The 22,610-nt window shown below is 35.9% G+C and overlaps 2 protein-coding genes across 2 annotated transcripts; both read left to right on the top strand.

Annotated features, from left to right (window-relative positions):
* Nucleotides 1-9,417: 9,417 nt before the first annotated feature.
* On the top strand, nt 9,418-15,067 carry LOTGIDRAFT_228761 (hypothetical protein; the record flags this gene model as incomplete). Its single annotated transcript, XM_009059733.1, has 4 exons — nt 9,418-9,463; nt 9,545-9,651; nt 12,739-12,828; nt 14,389-15,067. The coding sequence occupies 4 exons, from the start codon at nt 9,418-9,420 to the stop codon at nt 14,446-14,448; spliced, it is 303 nt and encodes a 100-aa protein (XP_009057981.1). The 3' UTR covers nt 14,449-15,067.
* A 2,884-nt stretch (nt 15,068-17,951) lies between these two features.
* LOTGIDRAFT_105703 (hypothetical protein) lies at nt 17,952-22,202 on the top strand (the record flags this gene model as incomplete). Its single annotated transcript, XM_009059732.1, has 7 exons — nt 17,952-18,048; nt 19,179-19,304; nt 19,602-19,786; nt 19,949-20,149; nt 20,562-20,724; nt 21,412-21,506; nt 22,098-22,202. 7 exons carry the CDS (start codon nt 17,952-17,954, stop codon nt 22,200-22,202), a joined length of 972 nt encoding a protein of 323 aa, XP_009057980.1.
* Between the last annotated feature and the right edge of the window lie 408 nt (nt 22,203-22,610).

Below are 22,610 nucleotides of genomic sequence, written 5' to 3'. Positions count from 1 at the left end.
AGATGATAAATAGTTTACTGGTAGATGATAAATTGTTTACTTGTATTGTTTACTGGTAGATGATAAATAGTTTACTGGTAGATGATAAAAAGTTTACTGGTAGATGATAAATTGTTTACTGGTATTGTTTACTGGTAGATGATAAATTGTTTACTGGTAGATGATAAATTGTTTAATGGACATAGCACTTTGATTGCAAAAATTATATTCGGCCTTTTACATGAGAAAAAACAGTAAAATATAATTACATGAAGAATAAATACAGGAAAATATATAACAATATAAACTCTCTGAAAGGGATAATGGGTTCCCAGCCCAGGTGCCACAAGTTTGGACACCTTCCACTACATCAACCATAGAACTTATTGTAGTGGAGTTTAGTAAATTGAACAACGATTTTAGACAAAGAATGAAAAAGGGATAATCAAAAAAATCTTTGTTGGATTTGTTAAGTGATTTTTTGTTGCACATTATAGGTTTGACTTTTGAAACTAAATGGAAGTTCTGATGTGTATCTGCCCTAACACACTAGACACTGCTGTGATTGGTGTTTGGCAAAACTGGGAATGCTTATGTATATTGTTTGTTGAATAAATGAACTGAACTTGTGTTTTACCTCCTACTTTTCTACTTCTGATTGCACTGACAAAAATACTGCAATGATATTTTTAGTTCTGACCTTAATAGGACATTGAATACACCTATGAATTGGAAATTGAATTGTGGAAAAAGATTTTCTCAGAATGTGAATTTGATAATGCACTCTGTCAAACGTTACCACATGAACAAAATTTTTAGAACAATATCCGATATTCATTCAAATATTCTTCTTTAGCAGCTGTTACAGCTCAATTTTAGCTACAATTTACAAAATTGACATTTGTTACCTAGTTCTCCGGCAATTCATTGAATTAAAGTTCTAAATCTGAAATAGCTGAAATTGAGGTAGGAAAGTAGATTATACTACTGTATGCCTTTAAAGTGGTTCAGACACTAAGGTCTTCTGACGACATGTTTTCCTGAAAAAATCAATTCTGATAACAGAATAAAGTCGATTCAACAATTTGTTTAAAAGAAAAAACTGAAATAGCACTTCAGTTCAGACGTTTAATTGACTCGGTACCAGGCCCGTAGCTGTTTGACACTATAGGATCGCTATTTCGACATTTAAACTCTCCGGATTGGCAGCCTCTGAAAAAAAAGATTTCAGCTATTATAATAAGAATTGGTTTCAATTGATGTGTCATTTAGAAAATATGGAGCTGATCTTTGTAATTAACCACATGGGAAATTACTAGGCTTAAGAGCTTGATGAGCGGCTGAATGTATTTATAAAATTGAACAATTAATAGCGGAATGTTTTTTTTTATGTCAGTTCGTGTGAAATTTCACAAAAAACATCTAGCCGTGATTGAGGACAGGCATTGACTTCAAGGGTTTCTTTGATATGCAGATACTATGACGATATCTTCTATTTAAATATTTACACAAATATATCCCTTTATCGTTAAACTTACTACAGTTCTGTTTACGTTCATCTTCTCCATTGGGTGTACAATCAACTACTCCATCACACCATTTAGAAACCGGCATCTAATTCGACTGACCTTAGGAGTTTCAAATTCTAAATCCCTAAATTAGATTTTATTTTCTAAAATTTGGGAATCTGAAAGTGAGCTTTAGCAACTCATCACTTTAAAGATGGGTTCCCTTATTTTCATGTATGAAAATGAAATTGCTAATACTTATAAAAATAGAAAGTAGTAAGTAGAGGTATTCTAATGACTTATAAAAAAAAAATACCAGTTTGTCTAACATGTCCATAATTAATTCATAATTAGCTAAATTAATAGAGAATTACCAGCAGAATTCCAATGAGTGACCGATCAAGATAGGTCAAAAAGTCCACCTCTAGGTGGTAGGACTTTTTGTTGTTGAGGCCACAGGACTTGTTGTTGGTAAGGTGGTAGGGCTTGTAGGTGAGGTAGTCGGACTTGTTGCTGGTGACGTCACATGACTTTTGTTGTACCATTTAATATAAATATGCCAACTTTTAACCTAGTTTTTAACCCAATACCATACCCTATGTAAATTCACATTAAAAAATTCCGTACAATTTAAGTTTAATGGTTGACCATTAAAGAAATTTCGTTTATTGTACGTATTGCTGATTCTTGATCAGTTTCGCCAAAAAACAACTTTGATGGAACCGGAGACATGACATAAATGGTGTAAGGAGAAAATGATGGTATGTCTTAACTACAAAAATATTCATCTTTCCAAATATACCTGGGTTTTGCAGATTCAAGGTATTTAAATAGGATTAAAACCCCACACCTGCGGATATTAACAGTCTCTACACTAGCTGACATCTGTCTAAATAGCTATCAGAGGCTGGAATAGAGATAGATGTTTCGGTCTACCCCTAACCTATACGGGGTTACACTAATTCAGTCTTGTTTTAATGTGCCATGTAAATAATGTAATTATTTGACATTCCAGATATCCACAAGAGATGTTAAAAAAGGAATATCACAAAAAACACCTTGTCGATATCCACTATGTTTGACGGATCAGTGAATCCCAGATCCCAGGTTTTATGTTCTCACTGTCCGATGTCTAATTTAATCACTCCATAGATAGTTGAAACTGAACCCTAGTATAGAAAACAAGTAGGAGACAGCTCAAAAAAATCGAAAAGTAGTTCGTGTGGAAATAATATTTGAACTAAATAGCCCTTGTTCTGACATATTAATGTGACACCTAATGTCGATGTTATCATGCTATAAGATTGTTACTATTATAATGAATTTAGGTGGAAAATCGTTGATCCTTTCTTGTTAAACATTTATGACTTGTCCTAATCAGTTAATTTCATCAGATAAACAACTGCCGTAAGTAAAATTCACTGCAATTTTTGATTGTCACGTGAATTTTTAATCGCTATTTAGTGTACATGATAAACCATTCACTTTTTGTAAAACGTTTGCATAAATTAATTGTTGTAGAATACTGATAAATAGTCGAGAAAAATATAAATTTTATCATTACTTCAAAATAAGCATTGGTAAATAAATATGAAACAAATATTGTTACTTTTGTTTTGTGGAATTGTTGGTTCTTCTCGTGCATTTTCGGGAATTTGGAATAAGGCGGAATTGTGGAGTCCGAAAAACAGCATTCCTTTTTCAGAATATTTGGAATTTTATAAGCAACTTCTTGAGAATTGTAACGATCTGCAACATGTAACACGAGATGCATGCTCTGCAGCACAACCTTCTTGCTGTGCATATTTTCAATGCGCTGATTTTTGTGTCAGTAAATGCAAGGAGCTCTTACCTGTAACAAGAGGTGATGTCTTACAATTCTTCAGGTTGATTTCATTCAAAAAATGTAGTGCTTTTATGGAAGCTGCAAAATCGTGCAATCAAAGCAGTATCAGTATTGAGTGTAAAATCTTGGAGAATCTTCTTAAAGCCTGTTTTACCAAATTTCCTGTTTCGCCTACAACAAGTCAACTTACATCACCTACAACAAGTCCTGCGACATCACCTACAACAAGTCAACTTACATCACCAACAATAAATCCTACCACCTCACCAACAACAAGTCCTACCACCTCACCAACAACAAGCCCTACCACCTCCCCAACAGCAAGTCCTACCACCTCACCAGCAACAAGTCCTACCACCTCCCCAACAACAAGTCCTACTACCTCACCGACAACAAGTCCTACCACCTCACCAGCAACAAGTCCTACCACCTCACCGACAACAAGTCCTACCACCTCACCGACAACAAGCCCTACTACCTCACCAACAACAAGTCCTACCACCTCACCTACAACAAGTCCTACCACCTCACCAGCAACAAGTCCTGTGACCTCACCAGCAACAAGTCCCGTGACGTCACCGGTAACAAGCCCTACTACCTCGCCTACAACAAGTCCTACTACCTCCCCAACAACAAGTCCTACCACCTCACCAACAACAAGTCCTACGACCTCACCTACAACAAGTCCTACTACCTCACCAACAACAAGTCCTACCACCTCACCTACAACAAGTCCTATAACAAGCCCGACAACGTCAAGACCCATGGGTAAGTTAATTATGCAGGTCGTTGTAACCTTATGTCTATTGTATAACCTTTTTTTAAACTTATTACTATTATGCAAACATAAATCGCTATGCCTCATGCTTGCTACGAGAATCTTGACCTTTCCTTATGGAGCCGCGGTGGCTCAGTGAGTTAGACGCTTGCTCGCTAACCTGAAGGTCCAGGGTTCAATCCCGGCATAGGTCGAGATAATACCTTCGGATTTTTCAACCCGGTTTCCCCCTGTCAGTGATGCAGGTACGAGGGGCTGACATGGAAAAAGCGTCTAGTCGTTCGGATGGGACAATAGACCGAGGCCCCGTGTGCTACAGGCTGTGCACGTTAAAGATCCCTCGACAGTTGGAAATCGAAAAAGAGCAGGCAAAATATCCCTCATTGCACCCTGCATGGCGTTGCCCGTCTTCATTAGCCCACATGGTGCAGAAAAGTAGGACGTAAAACTCCATTCATTTCATTTCATTTTTGACCTTTCCTTGTTTCTGTAATCGCAATTACGCTACCCATTCACATTTTAGTCAGATAATGAAACTCGTGTGATTTTATAGGTGTATTTTATTGTGATGTTATGGGTGTAACGGGACGTGTTCAGATGCCAGTTTCTAAATGGTGTGATGGAGTAGTTGATTGTACACCCAATGGAGAAGATGAACGTAATCAGAACTGTAGTAAGTATGGCGATAAAGGGATATATTTGTGTAGATATTTGAATTACCAGTTGATGAAACTATAAATTTTACTATTGAAAACCCGACAACTTGCTCAATTAAAGCCGACGCTGTACGAACGGGATCAAATTATCGACACGTGCAATCGGCGCACGCTTTTTTTTTTATCAAGATTTGATCGCCTCTAGCGGCTTTCTGCAGAGCTACCGTAAACAATATTATGAAGAGAAAAAAACTTGCCACTCATTTCTTCCTTGTTGACGGTCCACTCTCATTTTTCTGGAACGGGAGTTAAAGACAGCAAGTTTGTGGAAGCCGCCATGATCAAGTGACCACATGATACATGACTGAAGGTACGTCAGGATAGCTTCCGATCAAACATGACAGATATTTCCCGATTTTATCGTACGGCTGTTGTCGACCAACGCACGTCAGTCGATTGTTTTATTAGATAAAATCGGTTTCAAACAATGGTGAGTGTGCTCTGGGTTTTACAATGAACTTATATCTTATCAAAAGATGAACCAATTCTTATTATAATAGCTGAAATCTTTTTTTTCAGATGGTTGTCACCCCGGAGAGTTTAAATGTCAAAATAGTGATTCTACGTGTCAAACAGCTATGAATATCTGTAATGGTGTCCAGGATTGTCACAATATGTTTGATGAAGTAACATCTAGATGTACTCCTAATACATAGTTATAGTCCCTAATAGGCATCCATAGATTTTTTTACACTGTTATTTATAATAAATGTACCCAGTCAATCAAAATTCTAGTTTATAAATAAACCCAGTCAATCAAAATTCTAATTTATAAATAAACCCAGTCAATCAAAATTCTAATTTATAAGTAAACCCAGTCAATCAAAATTCTAATTTATAAATAAACCCAGTCAATCAAAATTCTAGTTTATAAATAAACCAAGTCAATCAAAATTCTAGTTTATAAATAAACCCAGTCAATCAAAATTCTAATTTATAAATAAACCCAGTCAATCAAAATTCTATTTATATGACTCGGTCAGTTTTAAATTTTGATATGTATTGAGTCAAATGAACTTCTGATCAGAAGCGCATTTTCAGATATTTTTTAACGAATTTTTAAATCAGCTTGCATTTCCAAGTTAAAGGATTATTTTTATTATAATAATTTTATATATTTATAGATGTAAACTATTCCAAAATATATTTTAATGATTCTATAGAATACATACATATTATATATTTGTACAATGATAAATAAAGTTTATTCTATTCTGTTTTTAATTAGAATTGATTGTTCAGGAAAACATGAGATGATTTTAGTGTCGGTATTAATAGCAATGAACTACAATAAAGGGGTTGTAAAGAGGTTTTCAAGCAGTTATCATATGTATACGGTATTTATTATATTTAAGATATAAGATGTAAGCATCCGAAATGTTTAACCGTATTGAGGTTAATATCAGACTCAAAGTAAAATGGGCTAATGAAGACGGCCAGCAGACAAACTGAGCTTTAGAATGTTAAAATTCAGATGTACTGTGCAATTAACCACAATATGAGACCAACGAAAGCAGCGACCAACGGACGGTCGTGGGTGACAACAATATACGCCCCCCACCCCCACCATTTCATGTGGGTGTATATGAAATAAAAGTGTATAAACAAAGACCGGCTATCGATAACAAGTCGAAAGTGGAGAAAGCCATTAAAACATGAATATGTCAAATATACCTTAAAGATTACAATCATGACTTGAAGAAACTAAAGAGAGCAAATACTAAAGTATATTGAAAACGTCTGTCATAAAGTTGTAATCTAATACAAAAGTGATGTTGATCTTCATTCCTGAATTCTTCTATGAACACTTCAGGTATTTGAACACCAGTAGCCCAATTGGAATCGGCGAGGAAGAAAGACTGCCTGAAAGCTCAAATTTATGATGACCCATTGTGAAGTTTTATTGAGTGGAATAACGGATAATGAACTCTTGAAGTGTATTGAAAATCTTAAGATCAGTAAATGTTATGGATCAGATCAAATATTGAACGAATGTATTAAAACCACCAATTCAATGATGTTACCTGTATATGTTTTACTTTTTAATCTTATTCTTGATTCCGGTATTGTACCAAACTGAATGGGTTAATGGCATGGTCTGTCCAATATACAAGATTAAGTAAAGCAGATACAGATAGCTATCGTGGCATCTCTATTCTTAGTAAGTTATTTACTTCTGCCCTGAACACAAGGTTGAGTAGTTTTGTTGATTCGGAGTTGATCTTAGGTCCTGAGCAAACTGGTTTTAGAAAAAAACTTCCCGACTTTTGATCACTTTTGAAAATTTTAATCGATCTATTCCCAAAGCAAATGATGCGTTTGTTTGCTCGCTTCATAGACTATAGGCGAGCATTTGATAGTATACCACGACTCAAACTCTGGCAAACAGTCATTGAAACTGGCATCAAAGGGAATATTTTTGATGTGATATTTAACATCTAGTATCAGGTTAGGAAATAGTGTATGAGAGCCATTTGAATGTTCTATAGGTTTCGGGGAAGCGAGGGTTTGATTCTCAAAATGTACAGGCCCAGGATGAAAAAAAAATACTTCATTAAGAAAATGTAATAAACGGTCTGGAAGTGTTTGGTATTTTTCTTTTGTTTTGATCTGTAGGCTAATTGGATAAAATAATATCTCGCCCAAAGTTGAGAGCTTAGATTGTTTCATATAAATGGCTTTAGTCTGCTATAAACAAGGTTGTCATTTAAGTTCGGGTTTTTTTGAATATGCGACAATCACCTTTTGTTTATTAACATGGGGGAATTTCTCTCGCAGACTCTCATTATGGACATTGACTATCTTATTTGCTCGATTGCTAGTAGTATTGAAAGAAACAACAAAGGTTGCTATGCCTGCATTATGATGATTATTCAATCCTATCTTTCTTGCTGTATTTAGCGTCTCAATCCAATGGGCCTCCCTAGATTAACGCAATTTCGGAGTTTCATCTTCTGGCAATTACTATGCGCTCAATGGTTTGATTTTGCTATAGAATAAAAGTATATATGATATACTGTATACAAAGCAGTTATCTCTTCAGAAAATTTTCTATCATAAGAATACTAATTAAAGTTGAACAGGTAAACTGTCACGATATTGTGGTCCTTGGGGACAAGAGGTTAATGGGCCTAGGCATCTACATTACAGCATGGTTATAAGTTTAGATTATTGTCACTTCGTATTCGACATTAACATTCTAAAGCTCGGTCTGACTGCTAAAATCACGAAATGATCAGCCCCTTACGGAGCCCCTAAGGCGCAACTGTAAAAATATTTATTTATTATTTCGTTTCAACGAAATAATTATTTACCATGTAAGAAAAACATCCACGAAAAGTCAAAATAATCAAAATATATGTTAAAATTTTACTTTGAGTCTGATATTAACCTCAATACTGTTAAACAATTCTAATGACAGGGACATCTTACATCTTATATCTTGGGGAAAATCTAACTGATGTTAATAGATGCCATAAATACCGTATGCATATGATAACTGCTTGAAAACCTCATTGCTATTAATACCGACACTAAAATCATCTCATGTTTTCCTGAACAATCAATTCTAATTAAAAACAGAATAGAATAAACTTTATTTATCATTGTACAAATATATAATATGTATGTATTCTATAGAATCATTAAAATATATTTTGGAATAGTTTACATCTATAAATATATAAAATTATTATAATAAAAATAATCCTTTAACTTGGAAATGCAAGCTGATTTAAAAATTCGTTAAAAAATATCTGAAAATACGCTTCTGATCAGAAGTTCATTTGACTCAATACGCCTATGTATTAAAATGGATTGTCAAAGTACATATCAAAATTTAAAACTGACCGAGTCATATAAATAGAATTTTGATTGACCGGGTTTATTTATAAATTAGAATTTTGATTGGCTGGGTTTATTTATAAATTAAAATTTTGATTGACTGGGTTTATTTATAAACTAGAATTTTGATTGACTGGGTTTATTTATAAATTAGAATTTTGATTGACTGGGTTTATTTATAAATTAGAATTTTGATTGACTGGGTGGCAGCCATCTAAAAAGAAAAAGATTTCAGCTATTATAATAAGAATTGGTTCATCTATTGATATGTTGTTAGAGAAATATGGAGTTTATGGTTATGAGTAACCAGGATTAAAACATGGTCAGGGGTTGAATGATTTCATAGAACGGAATAAATCACATATACATCTATTTCTATTTGAGTTCGCCTGGAATTTCATTCAAATAAATGTACAGTCGTGATTGAGGACAGGCATTATTTTCTATGAATTCCATTAGTAAGAAGATACTATGACGTTATGCTTTCTATCGGCGGAAATGAAAATTACCATCGATAAGATATTAGTTCAATGTAAAGGCCGGTGCACATCCACCAATTGTTTGACGCCGATAATATTGAAAAGTCGGCGGTCGGTGTGCCTTGGTCCACGACGACCGTACGACAAAATTCGGAGATATCTGCCATGTTTAATCGGAAGACGACCTGAAGTACCTTTTCGGCTAGTGTACGGGTGTTCCCTATAACTTGTTGCGACTGTCTGTCTTGTATCACGTGGTCCCTTCAACATGACTTCCGCAAACTTACAGTCTTCATCACCCGTCCCACAAGAAAGTAAGTGGACCGTCAACAAGGAAGAAATAAGTGGCATCAAAGGAGCAAGTTTTCTTCTCTTCATACTATTGTTTATGGTAGCTCTTCATAAAGCCGCTTTAGGTGGTCAAGTCCTGATAAAAAATTGGCAAGCGTGCGCTGATTACCATAATTTGACCCCGTTCGTACGGCGTTACGTCAAAAAATTGGTAAGTGGGCATCGGCTTTAAGCGACCCAGCTGTCGGATTTTGAATAGTCAAATTTATTTTGCAAACTTAACTCAGTTTCATCAACTGGTAATTCAAATATCTACACGAATATATCCCTTTATCGCCATACTTACTACAGTTCTGATTACGTTCATCTTCTCCATTGGGTGTACAATCAACTACTCCATCACACCATTTAGAAACCGGCATCTGAACACGTCCCGTTACACCCATAACATCACAATAAAATACACCTAAAATTACACGAGTTTCATTATCTGACTTGAATGTGAATGGGTAGCGTAATTGCAATTACAGAAACAAGGAAAGGTCACAATTCTAGTAGAAAGCATATATGAGGCATAGCGAATTATGTTTGCAAAATAGTAATAAAGTTTAAAAAAGGTTACACAATAGACATAAAGTTACAACGACCTGCATAATTAACTTACCCATGGGTCTTGACGTTGTCGGGCTTGTTATAGGACTTGTTATAGGTGAGGTGGTAGGACTTGTTGTAAGTGAAGTGGAAGGACTTGTTGCTGGTGAGGTGGCAGGACTTGTTGTTGGTGAGGTGGTAGGGCTTGTCGTTGGGGAGGTAGTAGGACTTGTTGTAGGCCGAGGTGGTAGGACTTGTTGTAGCTGAGGTGGTAGGGCTTGTTACTGGTGAGGTCAGTAACACTTGTTGTTGGTGAGGTGGTCGGACTTGTTGTTGGTGAGGTAGTAGGGCTTGTTGTCGGTGAGGTGGTAGGACTTGTTGTTGGGGAGGTAGTAGGACTTGTTGAAGGTGAGGTGGTAGGACTTGTTGTAGGTGAGGTAGTAGGGCTTGTTACTGGTGAGGTAGTAGCACTTGTTGTTGGTGAGGTGGTCGGACTTGTTGTTGGTGAGGTAGTAGGGCTTGTTGTCGGTGAGGTGGTAGGACTTGTTGTTGGGGAGGTAGTAGGACTTGTTGAAGGTGAGGTGGTAGGACTTGTTATCGGTGAGGTGGTAGGACTAGTTGTTGGGGAGGTAGTAGGACTTGTTGAAGGTGAGGTGGTAGGACTTGTTGTAGGTGAGGTAGTAGGGCTCGTTGCTGGTGAGGTCACAGGACTTGTTGCTGGCGAGGTGGAAGGACTTGTTGTAGGTGAGGTGGTAGGACTTGTTGTAGGCGAAGTGGTAGGACTTGTTGTAGGTGATGTCGCAGGACTTGTTGTAGGTGATGTAAGTTGACTTGTTGTAGGCGAAACAGGAAATTTGGTAAAACAGGCTTCAAGAAGATTCTCCAAGATTATACACTCAATGCTGATACTGCTTTGATTGCACGATTTTGCAGCTTCCACAAAAGCACTACATTTTTTGAATGAAATCAACCTGAAGAATTGTAAGACATCACCTCTTGTTACAGGTAAGAGCTCCTTGCATTTACTGACACAAAAATCGGCGAATTGAAAATATGCACAGCAAGAAGGTTGTGCTGCAGAACATGCATCTCGTGTTACATGTTGCAGATCGTTACAATTCTCAAGAAGTTGCTTATAAAATTCCAAATATTCTGAAAAAGGAATGCTGTTTTTCGGACTCCACAATTCCGCCTTATTCCAAATTCCCGAAAATGCACGAGAAGAACCAACAATTCCACAAAACAAAAGTAACAATATTTGTTTCATATTTATTTACCAATGCTTATTTTGAAGTAATGATAAAATTTATATTTTTCTCGACTATTTATCAGTATTCTACAACAATTAATTTATGCAAACGTTTTACAAAAAGTGAATGGTTTATCATGTACACTAAATAGCGATTAAAAATTCACGTAGGACAATCAAAAATTGCAGTGAATTTTACTTACGGCAGTTGTTTATCTGATGAAATTAACTGATTAGGACAAGTCATAAATGTTTAACAAGAAAGGATCAACGATTTTCTACCTAAATTTATTATAAAAGTAACAATCTTTCAGCATGATAACATCGACATTAGGTGTCACACTAATATATCAGAACAAGTGATATCCAGGTGAACTAACTTTCGCTCTCAAAATCCTACATGTCACTTTAAAGCCGATACATTCAAATTTGCACATGCAGTAAATACGTTTTATTTTGTGCCCCATTTTATTTTTAAAAGAGATTATTGCTATTTTAAACACAAATTGAATCAGAAACTTTGAAGGAAAATATCTCAAAGCAAGAAAAGAAATATTAATTTGTTTCGTTTCATTTTTAAAATAATTTTGATTCCATAATATTGACGTCAACAAAAAATTCCATCAAATTGAATAGTTTCGTTTTGTGTATGAAAATCTACGATCGTTAAATTTAACAATGCTCATTTAAGCGTCTTTTTTTCACTCCGGTATGACGGTTGGCAGCGGTAAGCGGTTGGCTTTTAAAATCCACCCTGAAGAATGATATTTGGTGGGAGAAAGTTAGCACTTAGACTGTCTGACTTTTGGTTTTGTCGAACAATGATTGATGACGAAACATACATCGGATCAGATAATTCTTCCATGATATTTAAGAGGTACAAGTTACAGATAAATAAAAGAATTATATTAGGTAGATACTTCTAGAATAATGTGTATTATTGTCAACGATAATATTTCAGCGTCATCGGAAACCCATCCTCACCAACCTCCAAAGTACGAAGAAATCTTCATGAAAGCACATTACAGCATGTCTGAAACAGACCAAGAACAAGGATAGCAAGGATATAGGAAACTAAATTATTCCTTTGATCTCTCCAGTCAGCCCTAATATTGGAATCACGTACTCTTCTATCCTGTTGTGACTTCTCTTCGCAATTAGTTAAAAGTCTCTTTGCCTTTTCAATTCTAAAAAGTGATACACATAGCCGATGGAACGATGGTTTAAAATGATAGTCTGGAATTGCTACATGCGTACTTTAAACTTTAACTGAATATCGATGGTCAAAACGAGACAAAAATTCTCTACACCTTCATGGATCTGTTTTCTATAAAATGGTAGGCTATTAATATGGCTCATAAAATATTAGCCGATTACCTAGTAATGAACCGAAAACACTATTCTGTTTGTTTCGTTATGTTTCGAAGTAATTTTGATTCGATTATATTTCATTTCCAGTATCAGATGTGCCATGGTTTGAAACCCAATCTCCAGGTTAGCAAACAGGTGACTCTCGCCGAGCCACGAGAACGGGACTCAATGGGTAAGGTAACCAACTATTTAAGCCAATTAGTAAATATAAATATCTCCCACGACTGCGATAAAGCTATATATATATTTACACTATTTATTTACTCTTTGTTAGCGTATGTCGTCAACTCGGCATATATTTTCTAGTGTTCGATAGCTTATATTGATCTTTGATAGAGAAAGTATTCATAGAGTTTCTATGTGATTAGAAGGCAACGGGTACAATTTTTATATATATATATATCAGTTGAGTAGACGCTTGTATTAAGGTAACGTTCAGCCATATTAATATTTTGACATATTTTTTGACATCTTTGACAGCCTTAATATTGTGCATTATTTGACTGATAACATTTTGAGGAAGCGGCATAAGCATTAATGACGTTGTAAAGTTCGACGGTATGATCGCAATCAAACCTTGGATGATAGCCGACGAGCGCCCCCCTGTTGTCGTATTGGGTTTACAGGCGTAATTTCCATTGTCGGTAACAGTATCTTATATTTTTGCGTGAACTAAATTAATTAATCCAGAGATTTCTGGCTTTTACATGTGAGAACACTTATGACTTTGACCTTCCCGTCCGACATCTGTGCTTCCACATAGTAGTAATTCTACGGACAACTGCAGTTTATCTAGATGTTCTTGCAGAATAAGCCAATGTTCAATGACGAAAAGCGTAGAATGTCTGAAAAATTCTAAACAGACATTTTGGGTGGTTTAATTTGTGAACATATCATATACATATTGTCGTGAGATCTAAAATGACTTAAGATAACATAAATGAAACGAAATACCATTCTTTAGACTTAAGCACAAAATAAAGTATTTCGACCCGAGAGCTTTTTTTGACAAATTTGGGAATAAAAGGATCAAACGGTATATAAATGATTTCATGATTCAATATATAGGATAAGTGAATATATATTACTTATACATGTAGCTGTCAAATTCTTTAAAGAACATATATCCACGCTATTGACATATTTGAGAAAGGGACTGTGAAACTGAAAGTGTACCCTTTTAAGACGTCCACAAAGCAACAAATGATTAACTTACTAATATATAAAAGTTGCTATGAATAACTTGTACGTTTTATGTATTTATTTTACTAAAGAACTCTCGACATTATGTAGCCTATAGCTTTTTTAACAGTGACCCAAATCGAGAGGTACTCTCTGGAATAAGGACATATATGCTTGTGGATACACAGGAATATCAAGCTGCATTGTATCTTTGGAAGTAGAAAAATATTTGGTTACATCGAATGAATAATGTTCTGAGTTATAATTTCAGAACAAACTATCCTGAAGCCAGTCGGAAAACGGAATCCTCGAGATGTAATGAAGTGAATCAGAGTTTTAACGTCTTACGTTCTGCTTCTGATTCAGTGACAAAAAGACAGACTTCGTGCAGTGTTAAATCGAACAAAATTGCCAGCACAGCGACATTTATTTTGCTTATACTGTTCCTAACGAACGTTGGAAACCTTGTAAAATAATAATAGCTGTTTATTAATTCTTGTAAAGTTAGGTCGGTAGTTATGCTTGTTAAAATTTCTAATATTGGTATCTTTTCAGGCGGTGCCATATGGTGTAATAATCACGAGAGTTATACAATGGTGGTACAATAATTGTTAGAATGATTTACAGTATTAAAGCAATTACTACGTAATTCGACATGAGATTTAAACTTTAATTTTACATTGACTTCCATGAAGTCCAACAAAGATTCAGGCAAGAGGCAGCTAATAAGGAACAGATCGATACGTGTTCGATATCCAAGTGATTTCTAATAATGAGGGATACTATTTTGTATTTGTGTCATGAAATAAAAAGAGAATTAATGACGATATACCCTGATTCTGTGTAATTCATCGCCATTCTTCATTACTGTGTTCCTATGACAACAACGGACACAAGAATTCTAAACCCCTCGAGCTATAAAAAGAAATTCTTATCCAATCCTCCAGAGTGGAAAAGTACTCAACAGAACAACAGAAAACAGAGTTATGTTTTGATGAGAGAGAAACACACAATTTTGTACGTAGACAAACCAATTTTAGATAAAGGAAAATGTCGTCTACTAATTTGACACGCCAATCTGTAAAGACGGCGCGTACTCAATCAATTGATGCCCAAAATGTGCTTCAAGGATTTAAAATTTTACCGACTGAACAGACGTCCTCCAGATCTGGCTCACGCTGCAGTCAACCTTCGAAAGCCAAAACAGCTCCCTGTGATACTTTGATTGCAACGCGAAAGGAAAATTCCATGGTACGCTTTGATAAGACAGCGTTGGCGAAGAAACCAGGCGTTGATCATCGATATCTGCCTCACGTTCATCGCCAGAAGACAGCAATCTTACCAAAGTCTGGTCTGCTCGAAAATTTAGAGGAGTTAAATTCACTTTTGCCGGAAGACATTTCGGATCGTGATTCTGCTGAGGTGGAAGCAATTAAAATACTAAATAAATTTATACCTTCTTTTAAAAATGTGTCAAATTTGGATCTGAAGACATTTTATTTTATCGAAAATGAGGCTCAGTTTCAACAGGAACCAAGAACATTGTATTGTATATTACCATTTAAATATGACAGTGCGCATGTCAAACATCTTGATCCCGGTTACGTCACTTTCAAGCTGCCGAAAGTCGACACTGGTAAAAATGACCTTTTCAAAAGTTTGCGGTCTGATGAAGGAACGCAACTCTCACCATTGAAGTTCCAGAGTCATTTTGAACAGCTCTTCACGAAAACCATTGACAAATTAGTAAAGGCACGTCGAAAAGTTCGATTTGTGGAGAAAAGTGAACCTGAAAATACTATAACGATACCTGACCAAGAAAATGAAAAATTGGTGACAATCAAAGGAGAGACAGGTCGCCTAAAACCGCTTGGTTCATTATCAGCAGAAGTTCCTGAAGCTATGGTGTACGATGGTGTGCCAAAAGATTCAGAAGCGAAAGATGCCCACAAACTAATCGAAAACTCAAATGAGATTGATAATCAAAATGCAAATATGCACTATTTCGGTGAAATGAGTAGCGCACATGCACCAATGTTAGAAAACAAGACAACATCTGCTGCAAACAACCCTGATGTTTTGTCCATTAAAGACGACCTGGTAAATATCACAAATACCAGTAGTGAGCGGCGGATATTACAGAATCAGAATCATAGGATATCTGTTGCTGAAACATGTGAAACAGTCAATTTTACTATTAAGCGGTCAGAGGAACCAAGAAGTCCTCGAATAAAGTGGATGAAACTTGTGGACAAAGACAAACCCTTAACCCTTAAACTTGAATGTGATTGGCTTCTTGAAATTGTCCCCGCCATTTTCAAGTCATCAAAAGAACCCGTGTACGTTACAAAGCCGTACACAGAAGACGCTAATCCATCGTCGGATTTAAGATGGCGTATTTGCTATGCCAAACGGGAAGCAAAGATTCTCATGTCGATTGGGAAAACAGACAAAGAACTGAGGCTGGCAACCATAAAACTAGTTACCCTCGTTTTGAAATGTGACACCAGACTGCATCTGTTAGATGAGTATCAAATTCAGACATGTTTGTTACATGAAATGGACGATTGTGTGGACGAGAATCCAAGATGGCAGCGACAAACATTAGAACCATGCTTCAAAGCTCTTATTGACAAAGTTTACATCTTCATCTCTGAGAAAACTCTTCCCCACTTTTTCATTCCTGATTTTAATTTGCTTGAGAATTGGACAGCGAGTGATTACGATCTCGCTAAAAGCGCCCTAAAGAGGATAGCGTCTAGTGATATTGTCCTATGTAATTCAATCCAAAAGTGTATAGGTCAAATGTCATCGTCTCGGCAACCATCACCACCACCGTCGTCGCTATCTGCTTGTTCTACAGAATTCTTGTAACATCAATTAATAAAATGTTTCAAATGTTTAAAATGTTGTGAGCCACAATTTCCATGGAATTCAATTCATTATTACCATATTCCCGTGAATGTCCTTATATACGAGTATCACATTTATTGTTTACACTTATAACCACTAAAGGTGGGCATTATGATAAATTTCTCTTGACAAAGTGCACCCGTCGTCGTTGACTTTCGTGCTTCACCAAGATGATAAATTCTTTGAAATGGAGAGATCAAGTGTTTACTGATAGTCACTGACAACTGAAGTCACGGTATATTGAAAGTCACTGCATATTAGGTCACGGTATATTGAAGTCTCTATACATTGAACTCACTGTATATTGAAAGTCACTGCATATTGAAGCCACTATATATTAAAAGTCATGGCACATTAAAGTCAATGTTTACTGATAGTCACTTACTATCAAAGTCATGGTATATTGAAAGTCACTGACTATTGAAAGTCACGGTATATTGAAAGTCACTGCATATTAGGTCACGGTATATTGAAGTCTCTATACATTGAACTCACTGTATATTGAAAGTCACTGCATATTGTAGCCACTATATATTAAAAGTCATGGCACATTAAAGTCAATGTTTACTGATAGTCACTTACTATCAAAGTCATGGTATATTGAAAGTCACTGACTATTGAAAGTCACTGACTTTCAATTGAAAGTCACTGACGATTTATGCTCATACTTTTATTGAATGTACGTGCCCAAACATAACAAAATATGTTCGTGCTCATGCTTAAATTGCATATTGATATACTACGACCTTATCAACAAAATACGGTCGTGCTCTTGTCTTGATTTGATTGCATATTGAAATTATCGCTTATCAACAAAATATCTTCGTGCCCTTGCTTTGATTGCAAATTGATATCACCGTTTATCAGCAAAATACGTTCGTGCCCATGCTTTGAACTGCATATAGAAATCAAAGCTTATCAACAAAACATGTTCGTGACAGTGCACCAATTTAACTTCAAGTATATCAAACCATTGAAAATGAAAATATCGTGCATTACTCTGTTATCTTTACATAGTGATAGTGTTAGCAGTTGTATTATCATATAGATAAAAACAGCTGATCATACACTACACACAGTGTGCAGTGACTGTTATCATCTAGTTAGTTGTCAAGTGTAACTGGGACTGAATAATTAATATGCTTCAAAGGTTTTCCCAATTTGTCCTCGCGGCTCCGGTGGCCAGCAGGACCGTTTCAAGGAGTATGAGTAAATTCAACAGGCCTATATCAGCTAATGATTTAGCCAGGCCAGCAGGAATATCAACAATGTTTCGTTTACCACATCAAACGGATGCAAAGGGTAAGTGTTTTTGACGTAACTTTGGAAGTTTGACCAATCTGGGACTATGTCACCATATAAAAAACCACGTTAAACCAATGTTTGCATCCAGTAAGGCGGTATGCTTGAATGGCTTTGAAGTCTGGATAACGTATTTTAAATGGATTTAGATTACATTGAAATAAATGAACCACAATGAACTTGTTCGTATATTGTCATAGTGTTATTCCCATCGTCCTTTCAATAATAGTAAATGTTTTGATAACTTGATAAACATATAAGTCACAAATAGATAAATCATGACCCAGTTATACAATGTTAAACCGTACTTCATATTTGTTGTGTGTCATACACATAACAAAAGCACGTTATAATATTCATAACATAGCCTCAGTTTCAATGAACACGTCAATAACATCTTTAAGATTTGCCACTTCCATCTGCGGAGGATCGAGTCCATTCGTCATCTCATAACACAAGATGTTGCTGCTTGCTTAGATCGTTCATTTGTGCTATCCAGAATAGACTACTGTAATGCCATACTTACTGGCATCACAGAGGAACAAATCGTGCTACCCGAATTGTTACAAAAACCTAATCAAGATCACACATCACACCTGTTCTAAATAATCTATATTGGCTTCCTGTTGGTAAAGTATCAATTTCAATTTATCAACACAGTGTCAACACAACAGCCCAATGTTATCTCCAAAATTTATCGTCAAAACGTTCATTAAGATCTAAAGGCAAAAAGTTACTAAATGTTTTCCTCCATACAATCTGAACAAATTTGGCTCTACAGTGCATCACTAATTTGGAATACCTGAATCTGCAGGAACTGCTCTATACCTGTTAACTAGTTTGGACCGAGGTGTCCGAAAGATTGAGAACCGCGTACTATAAAAATAACAGTTGACTTGGTTGGAACCGAGGTGTTGACTAAGAATAACCTAGAGTTCGATCAGGACAATAGTTGCAATGATACATTGACAGGTCGGTTCCTTCCTGCCCTGTCCTACATCATTGAACGCTTTTGTCCATCTTTGATTTGTCCATTCAGAGAGGTATGGCGAACATAAGCCTTCACTTCATTGCATTGTAGTATACATATATCACCATTTCATCTTTATAATTATGATTTGATTCTTCAGGTCTAGATGTGTGTATAACGGGGGCTTGTATTGATTCTGGTGCTTCTAATAGAGCAGGTACTCGTCATGGTCCCAGACAAATCAGATCAGAATCTAGTTTAATTCGAGAAGTCAACCCAGCCACAGGTAAGACAGGAATTCCGAATTAGTACTCTTGTTACGGTACTTATTTACTTTGGTCGTATTTGTGATCCAAAGTATGTTATGTGTCGTGTGAAAATCTATGATCGTACTTCCGGCTGGGTCAGTTACTACTACTGGTGTTTGCTTGATTGAATACCAGCCCCAAAGCTTGTATTTGGATCTGTATACTACCTTTGGGTGTTGGTATTAAATCAACACGTGGTATATTTGGGTGTTTGGTATTTTGAATTACAAAACCCAAATGATAATGTGTATACCAACTTTTCATTCACTTTTCAGGAGCAGAACCATACGACTGTTTACAAGTAGCCGATGTAGGTGACATACCACTGTGTATGTATGATTTACCAGAGGCTTGTAAACAAATAAAAAAGCATGTGGGTTCCCTGATGAAAGATGGTTGTAAAGTTATAACCATGGGCGGCGATCACACTATCTCTTATCCACTATTACAAGCAGTGAAGGTAGGCTACGTCTCTATTTTATGGATGGATCATTATAGTATGATTTGATGAAGTAAAACAACAAAGGCGAAGATAACATTGGTACCTAAAAAAAATCTACGAAATTAACCTTAATTGTACTTGTGACCAGCTGTGCAATATCATCATACTATACCCTTTCAGGAGAAGTATGGACCGGTCGGTTTGATTCATTTGGATGCTCACTCGGATACCAGTGACACGATGTTTGGTAATAAAGTGGCTCATGGTACACCGTTTAGACGAGCCGTTGAGGATGGTTGTCTAGACTGTTCTAAAGTTTTTCAAATTGGTATCAGAGGTTCTGGTTACTCGCTACAAGATTGTGATTGGGCCAAACAACAGGTAAGTCTTGTTATGTCATAGACTTTTTTCATTCGAACCTACAAAATCAATGATGGTCCCAAGAGCTTGTAGAAGTAGGCGCTTGAATATCTTGATTTAGGTTTCACCGAAAAGAAACCCACGGATTTCCAAATCAGGGTTACCTTCGTGGAAGTTTATAGAATTGCTATCAACTGATGTTCCGATGTTACATGCTACAGAGGCTTAATATCCCAGGTTGGATGGCAATGGAAAAAGATCTAATATTGTCTTGACAACATTTCCCTCAATATACACTTGCGACACGGCTTTGCAGACCATATATGCCAAGCGAGATTATATTCGGACAATTTAGCTGGAGTGCAATTCACTATAGATGAACTAATGCTAATCAGAATGCATTATTTTGTAATGTAATTAAGAATATTTACAGGGATTTAATATAATTCGTGCAGAAGAATGTTGGTATAAATCAATGGCGCCTTTGATGGAAGAAATCAGACGAACAATGGGAGATAACCCTGTATATATTAGTTTTGATATTGATGCTATTGATCCTGGATTCTGTCCTGGAACAGGCACGTACAGAATTTCTGGTATTACAACGGACAGTCGATTTATCTTAAGCTTCTTATTCGTGTAAAAATCAAATTCATGTGCAACTCTGACAAAATACAGCCATCTTAAGAAATAACTTCAAGAGGTTGCATTGATATGGTCGTCTTCCGACGGTATGTTATTGCATAATTGTAGACGAACTGAAAATCAAATCTTCATTCTGAAAGCATTGCTGCGAATAAGCTATATTATAAGGCACATATTCAAATGGCTGTATCCATTTTAAGATCAGAATAATTGGGCGCAATGTTTAATCTGTGAAATAGGAAATTACTGATTTTCAGTTAAGGTGACCTGGTCAGTTTGTGTCCGTCTCGTCAATGACACAGACGCCATCATTAAAATTGGAAAGGAACTTTCTCCATGTTGTGATACCCGATGCTGTTTAATAGGCAATTAGTAATCGACACGAATAGAAAATGTCTTTTTAGATAATAATCACTAACTTCATCAACACGACGTTTCGACAAGATTCCACTGTTCGTTATCAAGACTTAGTGTAGAATATAAAACAAATGAGGTACCATTGAGTTTAGGCATAAATATAAACAAACAAAATATCCCGAGGAATCTTTTCGAAACGTTGTGGATATAATGTGATTATTATCCATGCAAACGTTTATTCTTTATTGTAATACCTTTACATTATTTTATGGATATTTTAGGAACTCCGGAAATTGGTGGATTAACGACGATACAATGTTTAGAGATAATCCGTGGATGTCGAGGATTAAATATCGTAGGTGGCGATATGGTCGAGGTAATTACAGTCTCTTGGAATGATAATCCTTAATTTCCAACATTATACAAAGGTCTTATGGAAAATGGCCCTCGCATAATTGATCAAAGTATATTGGTCACACAGAAAATGGCCCAATGGTGATTTCAAAGTCCATAATGTGACCAACATTCTAGAAAATAATCTGCATTTGTTATTGGAGAATACTTGCAGCATCTATGTACATACTTATGATTTCCTGTTTGTACTCCTTGTATCTCTCTAATCCGAAACATCTGCCTCCAGCATCTGATGGATATTTTGACAGTTGTTGGCTGGAGTAAAGTCAGAAAAAATATACCCTGTTTAATGGGTTTTCCACACCTCCGAAAATGTGGTTTTTCCTACATAATATTAAATTGCCTTTCTACTGACTGTATATTAGTGATGTCACTTTTGTTTTGTTTGTATCACGTGATTCTGTCTTCAGTTAAACCTTACCAGATTATAATGTAAATATGGGTACATAATGTGCGTATTATAATCCAAATGATCAGAAAAGGCTCTTTCAAGCCAATCTATCCCAAAGATTATGTACATTGTACTTCAAAGTATATGTTGAACTATTTTCAGGTTTCTCCAGGCTATGATACGAGCGGAAACACAGCTTTAACGGCAGCAAACTTTATATTTGAAATGTTATGCGTCTTTCCCGGAGTAAAATACTCACAACGATAAACGGCCCCGCGAAAATCCATCCTAACGTTATCAATTTGAATTCCAAATCATACACTCAATATTATATTATGGAGATTACCATTTACAACTTTGGCGACGATGATTCTTGTTACAAAATCAATGTGAAATTGTTTCAGTATTCTTGGTCAGCAAAAGGACAATCCGACCTTCACATTTAAGACTTTAACGTAACTAAGTTAGAACCATATTGAAATAAAGGTATACATGTATTGAAAAAATTATGCTGTTTATGAGTATATATCTTATGCCACTTAAAGTCTCAATTAGGGTCAATGTACATTTTGAAATACATTTGTATATCAGTCGAAAAATGAAGGTTATGGTGACAGAATTCTGAAAACCGGGCTAATTTCAAATACTTTGTAATTTTCAATCAAATAAAGTTCT

Source organism: Lottia gigantea (assembly GCF_000327385.1).
Source record: "Lottia gigantea unplaced genomic scaffold LOTGIsca_4, whole genome shotgun sequence".
Lineage (NCBI taxonomy): Eukaryota > Metazoa > Mollusca > Gastropoda > Lottiidae > Lottia > Lottia gigantea.
Note: the sequence above shows the minus strand (reverse complement) of the source record. Positions and strands in the feature narration are given on the sequence as shown.